The sequence below is a fragment of the Papilio xuthus genome, unplaced genomic scaffold (genome assembly GCF_000836235.2).
Source record: "Papilio xuthus unplaced genomic scaffold, Pxut_1.1 DF829660.1, whole genome shotgun sequence".
NCBI classification, from domain to species: Eukaryota; Metazoa; Arthropoda; class Insecta; order Lepidoptera; family Papilionidae; genus Papilio; species Papilio xuthus.
This window is the reverse complement of record NW_013528989.1, coordinates 394,120-407,339: the sequence shown is the minus strand read 5'-3', so window position 1 is coordinate 407,339 and position 13,220 is coordinate 394,120. Positions and strand designations below refer to the sequence as shown.

General features: G+C 35.3%; 2 protein-coding genes across 3 annotated transcripts; both read right to left on the bottom strand.

The window, feature by feature from the left end:
- LOC106116186 (juvenile hormone epoxide hydrolase-like) lies at positions 1–6,928 on the bottom strand. 2 transcript variants are annotated; one of them, XM_013309947.1, is made up of 8 exons: positions 6,816–6,928; positions 4,295–4,474; positions 3,814–4,041; positions 3,085–3,249; positions 2,376–2,561; positions 1,765–1,927; positions 1,275–1,509; positions 1–266 (listed from the first exon to the last, which is right to left on the bottom strand). In XM_013309947.1, the coding sequence occupies exons 2-8, from the start codon at positions 4,472–4,474 to the stop codon at positions 35–37; spliced, it is 1,389 nt and encodes a 462-aa protein (XP_013165401.1). In that variant the 5' UTR covers positions 6,816–6,928; the 3' UTR covers positions 1–34. The 2 variants fall into 2 exon arrangements, with proteins under 2 accessions (XP_013165401.1, XP_013165393.1); XM_013309939.1 differs by lacking the exon at positions 6,816–6,928 and adding an exon at positions 5,155–5,318.
- A 1,221-nt stretch (positions 6,929–8,149) lies between these two features.
- On the bottom strand, positions 8,150–12,874 carry LOC106116199 (juvenile hormone epoxide hydrolase-like). Its single transcript, XM_013309958.1, has 8 exons — positions 12,805–12,874; positions 12,104–12,283; positions 11,209–11,436; positions 10,207–10,371; positions 9,641–9,826; positions 9,293–9,455; positions 8,777–9,011; positions 8,150–8,455 (listed from the first exon to the last, which is right to left on the bottom strand). The coding sequence occupies exons 2-8, from the start codon at positions 12,281–12,283 to the stop codon at positions 8,227–8,229; spliced, it is 1,386 nt and encodes a 461-aa protein (XP_013165412.1). The 5' UTR covers positions 12,805–12,874; the 3' UTR covers positions 8,150–8,226.
- Positions 12,875–13,220: the final 346 nt, after the last annotated feature.

The following is a 13,220-nucleotide window of genomic DNA, read 5'->3' as shown; positions in this document are numbered from 1 at the left end:
TATATAAATCATAACTTTATTTATTTAAAACACTTTACAGCTCTGAATTCTTTGATTCATTTTTGTGCCAATTTTTAAATTCATCAACAGCTTTGAAGACATCTTTCACGAAGATTTCAGGCAGTTCAAAAGCGAGGAAATGACCGCCATCTTCTAAAACTGTGGTGCCCAGAAGGTTGATGTACTTCGTCTTCAGGATGCTGGGAGGTTGGTACACACCTTCGTATTTCGCTTGGAACGCCCATGTTGGTACTGGAGTCGTGTAACTGTAGAACAGATTAATATTTAAATTTCCCAAACAAGTAAGAATTTTAAGAGTGGTAGAGCCCGCTTTAACATCTTCGCACGAATTGTCCTCGTCTGGTGAAATACCACGACCACACAGAAGACAGGCGTCAAGTGGAAGCAATTCCAACTACAGTCTGATGAGTGTGCGTCCCGGAGGCCTAATATAGTCCTCTTTCTGTTTCCAACCTTTTTCTTATAAGAGAAGGATGGGAAGTGGAAGTGGACTTTCCGGATGAGAGGATGCATGGAAAGGGAAGATATTATCTTTCTGTGCATCCTCTCCTCCGTCGATTAAAGGTAGGCAACGCATATGCAATTGCGTATGTCTATGGACAACGGTCACTTCGCTATTTCAGCGATTTCAGGTGACTGCTCGCTCGTTTGCCACCTTTACATATAAAAAAAGAAAGAATCTTCGAAATTTAAGAAAAGAATAATCGTAAAACAAAAATCGTCGCGTAAAAATATTGCGTACACTAAGCTGACTTCCTTTGCCACATTTTTCTTTTTTTGTGCAAATCCTTGCTTTGTGTTAACTCTATTATGTTTCATTATAAGCTCACTATACGACCCCACCGAGGGGCTCGGAGCCTACCCTAAGTTAAGGGTGATTATATGTAGTAATATTATATTTCTTTCTTTTAAATTCTTTCTATATGGACACGAGTATTGTGTACTGTTATCAAGCAATTTAGTTAATAAAAATCTACGTGTTGCGATTTACCGTTCTCTTGAGACCTTCTGTAGAGTTAAAAGGTTTAAAAGAATACGGTTTCTAGCCAGAGATGTATGCGTAGAAAGAGATGGATTGCATGAAAAGTGACTTAATTAAGAAGGGAACGAAAGATAGATAGATTTGGAAGAGGGAAACAGAATGCGCTGTCCCTATAAGTGGGACAAGGACAGGGAGATGATGACGTCATTAGGTTATTTTTTCTCGGATTGTATTATAGGAGTTTATTATTGTTTTTTTTTTGTTTACTTACTCATCAATCTCCAACTGTCTGTTCTTAGTGCTCAAATCTTCAGCGTACAGTCTTATTGAAGTTGTAATTCTATTAGTAGACCAGTAGACCATCAGGTTGTCGATCAGCTGTGTCTTGGTGAACCGTCTCTCAAGGCCTCCGTCAGGTAACTTGCGGTGATTACGGTTTGTGTTTGTTGAATATTTCTCTAGGATATACGCGAGAAGACCAGACGGAGAATCGGTTAGGGCAACACCTGGAAACAAGATACATTTTTAAATAATCCTAGGATAAAAGATGATATAAAATTAGATTTTAATTTTTAAAGTATTTTTCTATTAAAATCTCCATGTCTTTATCCTGTTTTATGTGGAGTCTGTGCACCAGATTATTGTCCTCAATCTCCCTCCTCCCTTAAGTTTCCATTTCTCTTTTTCTGTTTGTGTATTGTCGTAATTTAATTTGAATTCACTTTTTGCAACTCATTGGATACAAGGTAAAGGACACTTACCAACTGTATCTGGTTTGGTGGCCTGAATATGGAAGTATCCGAATTCTTCCATCAAGTACGCAAAGAAGTCAGAGAGAGGATACATTCGGTCTGCCAAATGACTCTCCACCACAAGAGATGGGAAGAAAGCGCCAAGCATTGTTTTAAACCCACCTTGTTTACCCTGTAAAAATTAACATCTTATATATAAAATTCTCGTGTCACAATTTTCGTTCCCATACTCCTCCGAAACGGCTTGACCGATTCTCATGAAATTTTGTGAGCATATTGAGTAGGTCTGAGAATCGGCCAACATCTATTTTTAATCCCGCGCGGACAAAGTCGCGGGCGACAGCTAGTTATTCTATATAACTCTTATAACCATTTAAGAAACTCCTTGTATTTGATAGTTTTAAAGTAATAAAATACAAGTATTTGTACCCACAGAAGCTTTGTTATCGCGTTTTATTTAAAGAAATTAATACTGAATTTAGCGCCATCTTTTATTGATTTATTGACAACAGATAACGTACTTTATTTTATGTTGAGGTCAACATAAAATAAATTTTAATTGTTGACAAATAGATGGCGTTACTTGGCTTTTTTTAATTTTCTAAAATAAAATTCCTTACCTGAGTAATAGCCATATTCGTATGGTAACCTAATACATCTTCAGGGTATAAGGTGGCCATCGCTGAGCCAGTAGTGGAGCCCCAATCTCCGCCCTGAATGTAAAACTTCTTGAAGCCAAGTCTCGTCATTAGATTCTTGAAAATCACTGCCATTTGCGTTGTTGATAACCCTGGTCGGACCGGTGCCTGGATTACACGGAAAAAATCAATATTTTACAGTAGTTCGAAAAAAACATCTAGCAACCAAATAAGAAGCAGTCCGTAACATGGTTGAAGTCATATGCTGTGGTGCTGAGATTTTTTTTAAGTTCATCAGAAAAACAAATAGGCAATGAACTTTTATAAGATAATTATTAACTACTCCCAACTTATAGACATTATTAATTAGAATCCTTTGGCGAGAATGGCGCGCTTTCGTTACAAAGTCAAGTGTCAGATTGATTAGTGAGGGGACATAAACGTTGACAATTTAATAGAACTAGTGTTGCGCCGATTACCGGCACAGTGTTGAATTATCTTCCTAATACTATTAATCTAAGGCTTAAGATTTTAACGTAGGCCATTAAAAGCGAATACGAAAAGGTCGCCTCTTTAAAACTGATGAATTTGAAATCATACTCATATTTAGTACTTAGGCCATTTTTAGTACTTATAAATGTTTAAATTACAATTATTAACTCTTTATATATTTACCAAATTGTGTACTTACATCAGAAAATCCGAATCCAGGTAAACTAGGTGCAATTACTTCAAACGCGAAGTTATATCCAGGCTGTTGTTGTGTCAATAAAGGTATAGCTTCGTAGAACTCTCTTACAGAGCCTGGCCAGCCATGCAATATAATCAAAGGTACTACATCTACTCCAGCTGGGACCTGGAAATAACTGAATATGTAACTCAAATTTGTTTTTAATTAATTGTTGCATAACATCTGTGGGGTTAGACAAAGTACATTCGCTCCCAAGCGATTCCATAACGAACTTAAAAAATGTACAGAACTGAGGCGCGACAATCACGTGACTTATCCATAGTTATTGTCAGTTCTATACATTTTTGAAGTTCTTTATAGTATCGTTTAGAAGCGAATGCATTTTCTCTAACCTATGTATGTTGCATGCATTGGGTTGGCTCGCTCGCTGTAATACCGCGACAACACAGAAGACAGGCGTCAAGTGGAAGCCATTCCGCATTTCGTCTGAACAGTGGGAGTGCCGGAGGCTTAATTTTAGTCCTCTTACCCTTGCCACCCTTTTATTATAAGGGAAGGTTGGAAAGGGGAAGTGTATTTGATGGAGGAAGGAATAATATTAGCTTCTGTGCGAACTGTTCCGTGGATTAACGGTAGGCAACGCTTATGTTGCGGATTTCTATGGGCTGCGACCATTCCTTTATTTCTCTCTTTAATTCAAAAGTGATGAGCTTGGATTGCTATCCTTACCTGTGGTTTGATCCTCATGAAGTGGATATCCAGACCTTGGATATTAGTCTTGTAATGCGGGAATTTATTGAAAAATGCCTCCCTTTCTTTGAAAGGATACTCCTCAGCCCAGAATTTTAACCAGGGTTCTATCGCTTTAGTGTTGAAACCATATTGAAAGGCTATACCTTCCAAAGGCGGGGTGAACGGCCGATGATTTTTCAGTCGATTTCTAAGATCTTTTATCATCTGAAAATCAATTTAATTAGCTTAATTTTTGTGTTTATTTAAAGCTTGATCAAGTGCGTTAGTTTCTAAAGCGCCATCTTTCTTCTTTCATTAATGATTTGTTTATTTATTTATAGTGTTATCCGAAAGATGGCGTTGTATTATATTGTCTAAAACGTTTCTATTTTCTGTAAGCTCTTTGATTCAACTCGAATTTGTAACTAAGAAAATGTCATTGAATATAAATTTTATATTTATTATGAAGGTTACATACCTCTTCGATGAACTGTACTTTGAAAGGTCTGATACTGGTATCCTGTTTCCCTTTAAGTTCGTTCGGCCCCCACCATTCATTTTGATCAATTTCTAGGCGTTTAGGAGATTCACTGGAGAACGCCGACCACGCTATGTAGACCACCACTAGGGCACCAAAACCGAGCAGAATTTTTGACATCTGAAAGACATAATTTATTATTATATATTGTAAAACCTATTCGATTATGTACTGCCTATTGTCTATACTAATTTAAGTAAATAGGAATGCTTGGATGGATGTTTATTTAAAGATATCTTCAGATCGATTGCATGGATCTCACTGAAATTTGTCATAGATGTAGAACATTTAAGTTCCAATAGCCTAATGGTTAAGGGTACGAATTTCCGATCACTTAGAGTTCGAATCCCGCCATTCGACTATTGTCGTAAACCATATCCTAACACAAGCCTAGAGCTTAGTTGGAATAAAATCAAGAATCTGCTATTATTTAAAAAAAAAACTAATTAAGTTTTTTTTTTTAAATTCCACGGACAGTCTCTGGCGACAGTTAGTGATATTTAAAAAAGGAATGATTTGACAGTATTTAATAATATCCGAAACTGAACCGATTCTTGGGAATACTGCTAGTAAAATGTCAAAGCCAGTCCTAAATATTCGTAAGGGAACACAATAATATTTACACTTTCTTTTTTTATAACAGATGGGGGCAAACGAGCAGCGAGAACACCGAGGTGTTCAACGACGCCTATGGACATCAGCAATACCAGAGGAAACGCGTTACGTTGTCGGCCTTTGAGATAGTGATAAGCTCGCTTCATGAAGGACCCTTAGCGGTTTTATAGCAACTCCTCGTTTACCTTAGCACTGATTCAACTCGCACTGGCATATAGACTTTTATACCCTTTGCTACGATTTCTTCTCAACTATTGAAGAGTGATGATATTTTTGAACTGGTAAAATATAAATGCACTTTTTATACAGATATGTTTTAAAATTATATTTTTTATGTATTTCTTTCTATACAGTTTGATGTAAACTGTTTGAAAAATTTTAAATGTAACGTTATTTAAACATTGAAAGAACAACGCAGTCATTGTGAATTGGATTAAATCCTGAACACGTGGTGATAAGATTTTATGGACAATAATACAATATGGTAACCATTTATTTTGAAATCTAAAAGACACGTGAAATCTATATGTTGTACTGTTTTATAATAATTTCAAACTTACTAATATTATAAATGTAAAAGTTTAGATGGATGGATGTTTGTTAGAATGTAACTTCAAAACAGCTCCATGAATCTCGCTGAAATTATGAATAGATGTAAAAAAAGTAGATAGATCATTTAAAAAATATGTATTTACAATTATATGGTACTGTCCAATTCTACAATTATAGTAATACTAGATGTCACCCGCGAATCCGTCCGTGTGGAGTTAAAAAAACATTATTAGTAGCCTATGTGCTTGCATTATGTTCTATATGTATGTAAAATTCATCGAGATCCGTTCAAAAGTTCTGGATATACCTTCAAACAAACATCCAGCTAAACATTCGCATTTATAATTTTAGTAAGATAGTAAGTTCACTTTTTTGATATACAACTCCGAGCACTTTTTTTTTCATTCATTCATTCATCATCAGCTCACTATACATCCCCACCGAGGGGCTTAGAGCCTACCCTAAGTGAAGGGTGACTTTTTTTTAGAAAATAATAATCTTAACTAATAAAATATATGGAGGCGTTCCTTTAACTTTTATTCAAAAGAATAATACCATAGTAGTATTAAAGACATGTCCCAACTTTTTTCGTAAAATCATGGAGACCCTACTAAAATCGTAATATTACTTAACATGATGCTTTTGCATAAAATATAAAATGACACAATTTCATTAAAAATTGAATAGTCGGATGAGTGTTCATATTATTATCATTGTTATTGTAATTGCTCGATAAGGGTCGATTTGTACGATTTTTTTTTGCATCGATTACAAATTATCTTATTTCTAATACATAGTGAAGTAACGATGGGCAAGATTGAAGGCAAGAGACGCGTTTGACGTAGGAAAAAGTAGTGGCTACGTAACATTAGGTCAGCGGAGGAACTGTTTCGCCTTACTCTTGACAGAACCAAATATTCCAAGTTAGCGGCCAACCTTCAAGAAAAAAGAGGCACTAGAAGAAGAATTGAGTTACAGACCCATGAAAAATTATTCCAGCATGAACATAGGTACGATAATACGAATTTTATTGAATATTTGTTAGCATTCTTTTCTGCACATCAGAAATTGTCGTCTGTCTTGTTGCTATCAACTGAGATAATTGGCGTCAAGATGGCAAAAATCAAATAGGCACAAAATATCCCGGCTTATAGCCTCCAGTGGAATATAGAGGTTATTGTTTTCACGGCACTTTCATTCAGAATAAATAATATATATTAGGTGTAAACACAAACACTCTGGTTTTCTGAGACCGAAATCTCTGTATAAAACATATCGTCATTCCTGCAATTACCTTTGACAAAACAAAAATAACAACACACTCTCAGAAACACACAGTTAGATATTTAATAATCTGAATAAATATCACTAACACTAAAGAGTATAAAACACTATAGACGGTGTATAGTCTCGTAGACCCGACTACTGTATTAATAGTTTGACCTTCACTATTGAGAATCGTAGGGTAACAACATTTTCCAATTTCTCATGTAAATAAGATTCTTTGGAGAGTTTTTTTTTCGTAAGTTTTGTATAGCGATTCGTTTTATAAAGACATCAAATTACACCTTATTTTTACGACTGTTATTGTTGTAACACATCCATTGTAAATGTAAGGTTCGCAAAAAAATTAATAGCGCCTAACAATTGTTAATTTTGGTTGATTAAAATCACTGTAAAACGACGATTTTTGGTAATGGCAACATTTGATATATGTCCTTTTGGTTTAAAAGCGGGCAACCCCGAATAGGTTCGTAGGTGTCATCACAGATGACAGTCGTCAGTTGTCATCAGACAGTCTAGCTGTGCGTACGTACAAATTCGTTGACAAATCTCTATAAATCTTTGCAATCCGATTGGATATTGATGTGAGGTTTTCACTAAAGTTTAAACAGCTGTTTTATTTATATTACAAGATTATTATTTCATGAAAATATTATTTAATTAAACTTAATCATAACGATTACTTTAGCACAAGTAAATTATAGTTACATTTTTATCATATAACTGTCTTATTTTTGTGAATTTGATGGTGGCCCTAGCTCCTAACAGATGTTGCATAATATAAATAAAATTTTGTTTCGAGTCAGCATGACTCGGCAGTTAACAAGTTCAAGGTTTTTGTCTACATCGTTGTACGTAACGTATCTCTAAAAATATATTTCCTACATACCTAGATAATTTTTTTATATACCTAGTTATATTAATTTATTATTTATATAATGTTTATTATTTAAATAGTATTAAAACTGTAATAATTTCTATTCAATTTAAAGAGCTTTAAAATTAAAATTTCGTTCAACAAATATTTAAAAAAAAAGTACATGAAGGGGATTGAACCCAGACCTATAGATTACGATACCAATGCCTACCCACTTAGGTATCATATCGTCTCTATACAAGGCATAATCTTACTAATATTATAAATGCGAATGTTTAGAAGGATGGATGTCTGTTTAAAGGTTTTCAATGAAATTTGGCATAGATGTTGAACATAGTCTGGAAGAACACATAGGCTACTATTTTTATTTTTAATTCCACCTGGACGGACTCGCGGGTGACAGCTTTTTTTAACCGACTTAAAAAAGGAGGAAGTTCTCAATTCGTCTGTATTTTTAAATAAAAGAGGTCAGTTAATTTTTTTTTAATATAAAATGTTTTTATTCCTTACAAATTAATTAACTAAATTAAAGCATCTATACATCTCATAATTCTGTCTTCGCAGTTTTCTTATGCCAATTTCTGAACGCATCAACAGCTTTGAAGACATCCTTCACGAAGACTTGGGGCAGTTCCAAGGCAAAGAAGTGTCCACCGTCGTCCATCACTGATGTGCCCACGAGATTGGGGAATTTCAGTTTTAGGATACTTGGTGGTTGGTACATTGCTTCGTTCTTCGCTTGTAGTGCCCACGTTGGTACTGGGCTGGGGAATCTGAAGATAAAAATTATTTATATTATATCTATTTAATTTGTTGGGATTTTTTAATGTTAGCAACTTTTTTAATTTACTAATATTTCTTGTAACATTCCAACTAAGCTCTAAGCTTGTGCTAGGATATGGTTCACGACAATAGACTAATGTTGTGATTCGAACCCCCGACCACATATTTGGAAATCCGTACTCTTAACCATTAAGCTACTCAGCTATTAAGTTCAAAAGACTTCGAGGCTTTCGAAGAAGGTATAAAGAATTTATAAGTAGAATACTAAATAAGATAGACTGCAGGAACACTAATCAACCAAGATGACTTACTCTCCAATTTCCAACTGTTGATTCTTCCTGCTCATCTCCTCAGAGTACAATCTCATAGAAGTGGTAATACAGTTGGAAGCCCAGTACATCATCAGGTTGTCGATCAACTGAGCCTTTGAAAAACGGAACTCCAGTCCACCGTCTGGCTTGTGACGATGATCACGACGTGTCCATACGGAGAACTTCTCCAGAATGTAGGCGAGAAGACCGGACGGGGAATCAGTTAATGCCGTACCTGTAACCAGAAATATCTAGTTTAATCCAGCACAAACCAACCAGACTAGGTAATATAGAAAAGATGGTACAATATCAAATTATTTTGAATTTAAATTCTTTTTTTCATAAAACCTACATTGCTGTTAGAGTTCGTGACTTGATCAATAGCTTTCTTTTGAGCATTCCATATTTAAATTGTTCCCTTTGATTTTATGGCATAAAAAAAATATTTAATATCTGTTTCAAAAAACAATTGCTTCAAAGCAGGCTTTGCCTTTGCTACTATATTTTTTTTCTTACCAACAGAATCCGGTTTGGTGGCCTGTAGGTGGTAATATCCGAATTCTTCCATTAAGAAAGCGAAGAAATCAGACAGAGGATACATTCTCTCTGCTAAGTGACTCTCCACTACTAGAGATGGAATATAAGCCCCAAGTATCGTCTTCAAGGTTGCTTGTTTACTCTGTAATTCAAAAATTAAAGAAGATAAATATTAGTGGGAACAGAAAAGTCCAAGAAATATATTACACGAACCTAGCTCAGGCAGAGAAAGACAATTGAAATCTCAAGTAATGAATCTGATCTGTCTGCAGGACGAAACTTGGAGCACTGGCCGCATACAATAGGATAAGAAGACCATAAACTTACTTGAACCACGGGCATGTTTGTATGCTGACCGAGTACATCTTCAGGGAACAATGTTACCAGAGCAGCAGAAACAATCGATCCCCAATCACCACCTTGTACGTAGAACTTCTTAAAGCCAAGTCTGTGCATGAGATTCCTGAAGATCACGGACACTTGTGGTGGCGCCAGGCCGGGGCGTACTGCACCCTACAAGAATATTGCATAATAAGACCAAAATCTTGGAGTTCTTTCCAAAGACAATCCAAGTATAATAATAACTAGCTTAATTGATTTATTTTATACTTTGAATGGCTTTCATTAATTATGAAGTATGAGCGTCGGTGGCTCAGGGGTTAAAGCACTTGACTTGTAATGATAGGTCCTGAGTCCCAATCTTGCCATGTACCAATATGTTGTTCGATTTATATATGTCCGATTAACATTTATCATATGTTCTTACGGCGAAGGAAAACATCGTGATGCTGCACATATCTGTGAAGAAATTCAAAGAAATGGATGAAGTCAACCCGCACTGGGCCAGTGTGGTGGAGTGTATAGTGAGCTGATGATGATTTATGAATTCTTACTTGTGAAAATCCGAATCCAGGTAGACTAGGAGCAATAACCTCAAAAGCAAAGTTATATCCTGGCTGTTGTTTAGTCAGTAGTGGTATAACTTCATAAAACTCTCTCACGGAACCTGGCCAGCCGTGCAATATTAGTAAAGGCAATATTTCCACGCCAGCTGGTACCTGTAAATAATACACCGATTTAATAATCTAGCCTTGAATTAGAAGATACTTATAAGCTCATTTTTGTAGCGTTTCTAAGTAACTAGACTAGACTAGTTAGAAAAGAAAATTCGAAAATGTGGCAGTGTATTGACTTATCACTAGCCTTACTAAAATGTCGACGTTTATGTCCCCTCATTATTCATTCTGACACTGGACTTTGTAACGAAAGCACGTTATTCGCGCCAAAGGATTATAATTAATAATGTCTAAAACTATAAAAATAAGCAGACCACTTTTTGAATTCAAGGTTTTTCTCCTTCCTTTTTTTCACTAGTCGATTTTTTTTATCATGTTTCATTACCGCATTCAAAGAATTATCACTAAGGAAGTGTTTTAGATTAGATTTAATACCAGAAATCTACACCAGGCAACTGTTTAAGTAAAAATTTACTCTGAATTAAGCGATGTTAGTCATTTCCGTTATTTCAAGCTTTATTATAATGTCATCTTTCTATCCCTTTCTCTACAGATTCAGCTCAGTATGTTCTACTTTTCTATACATGTCAGTCATCATATCTGAATTCATTCCCTTCTTACGCATATCCTCTTTCAAATCATCCAAACTTTCTTGTATTCATCTTTTGAAGCCATCCATATTTTATTCCATGATGATATTTCATGTATTTCTTAATTCATACACAAGTACTGAATAAACGTCAATAGCCTAATGGTTTAGGGTACCGGTTTCCGATCATAAGGTCGGGGCTTCGAATTGGACTATTGTGGAAACCATGTCCTAGCATAAGCATAGAGCTTAATTGGAATGATACAAGAAATATTAGAAAATTAACGTACCTGCGGTTTAACTCTGATGAAGTGGATATCCAAACCTTGAATATTGGTCTTATATTGTGGGAATTGGTTTAAGAAAGCTTCCCGTTCTTTGAATGGATACTCCTCAGCCCAGTATTTTAACCAGGGTTCTATAGCTTTGGAGTTGAATCCGTATTCAAATGCTATACCTTCAAGAGGTGGGATAAGTGGTCGATGATTCTTCAATCTACTTCTAAGATCCTTTATCATCTGGAAACAACGTATCATATTAGTAATTGGTGCATTTTTATCAGCATAATGGAAATTCTCTGTAGATTTCTGACAACAAAATCCCCGTTTAAAACATATCGTTATTTCTGTTCTGTCAAAGGCAATGACAAGGATGAAGATATGTTTTATACAGACGTTTTGGTCTCAGAAATCAACGGACAATATGACTTTAAAAGATATGTTAAATGTGAATACAAAAGTATAATATGCGACACACTAATCCGGGTGAGAGGCACTGCTGTCGGAGTAGATTCTGTCAGAAAATACTTTAGTAAAGTCTACTCAAGTACAGTAAAGATATAAAGGGCAAGTCTACTGTCCAAGTAAGAAAATGCTTCAGGTAGCCGCTTGCTCTTGCCACCTTTTGTACATAAACAGTCTATACATCTTACTTCTTATCTTACTAATATTATAAATGCGAATGTTCAGATGGATGAATGGATGTTTGTTTAAAGATATCTCCAGAACGGCTGCATAGATCTCGATGAAATTTGGCATACACACAGAACATAGTCAGGAAGAACACATAGGTTAATATTTAAGTTTTTTTTTTAATCCCACGCGGGCGGAGTCGCGGGCGATATCTAGTTAAAGATAAATTATAGAAGTAACACATTTATTTTAATTAAAATGAAAACATACATACCTCATCAGTGAACTTGATTTGGAAGGGTCTAATACTGGTATCCTGCTTTCCTTTCAATTCGTTTGGACCCCACCATTCTTCTGTATCAAACTGAGGCAGCTTAGGTGACTCGCTGCTGAACGCTGACCACGCGATATACACGACCACTAAGGCGACTAGTCCTATCAGAATCCTCGACATCTGAAAATACATGTCTTTTAGTATGGACTTATCACATATAGCATTCGAATTCACACTTAAGTATTAAAAAAAAAACTAAAAATGATTATTATAACCTCACTCAGTGATGTAGCTTCCCAACAGTGAAAGAATTTTTTCTAATCGGTACAGTAGTTTCAGAGGCAATTCAATACAAACAATTAAATCTTTTCTTTTAAATATATGGCATATTAATAATTATTATTTAAAACCAACATTAATTACAATATTTAGTGAGCACTTATTCCGAGAACTAAGATTTTGCAAGTATAAGATACGCGTACATAAGGTCGCGTCAGACGCATCGCATGCAAGGATTAAACTGCATTCCTTTGGATTACGATGCGGACGATGCGTACGTTGCGATATGTAAAATCATACAAAGCAAACTAGAATCCGTTGTGAGCCGTGCTGCGGTGCGTCCGGCGCTGGCCAATGGACGTGTACCTTTATGAATACTTTTAAAAACACATAAATTAACTTAAAATAAAATTGTTATTCACCTTAGATGTGTCCAGCAGCTTACACTATACTAAAATGAACTTTAAACATATCTTGGCTTTTAAATATAAGTCAAATAACTCGACAATGAGTCGACGATTTTTCTAAATGTATGAAGATAAGATAGTCGATATTATTAATAAAACAAGCGATAGGGTAACCATGTATTTGGATTTACAAGTGTTATCACGGACAGAAAAAATCCAAGATCTATTTTGGAATGACGGCATTACTTACACAGCGTCGAATCGTGAGTCTCTTAAGAATCATTTAATGGTCTCTATGAGAGATACTTAGTATTGATTTAGTATGAGGAATCTTCAATCCTTAACATGCCATTCTGTCTGCGAGAGCGGCTAGAGTCTTACAAGAAAAATTGTTATTAAGTGTTCTAAATTTTCTGTTTTTTTTTTTTTTA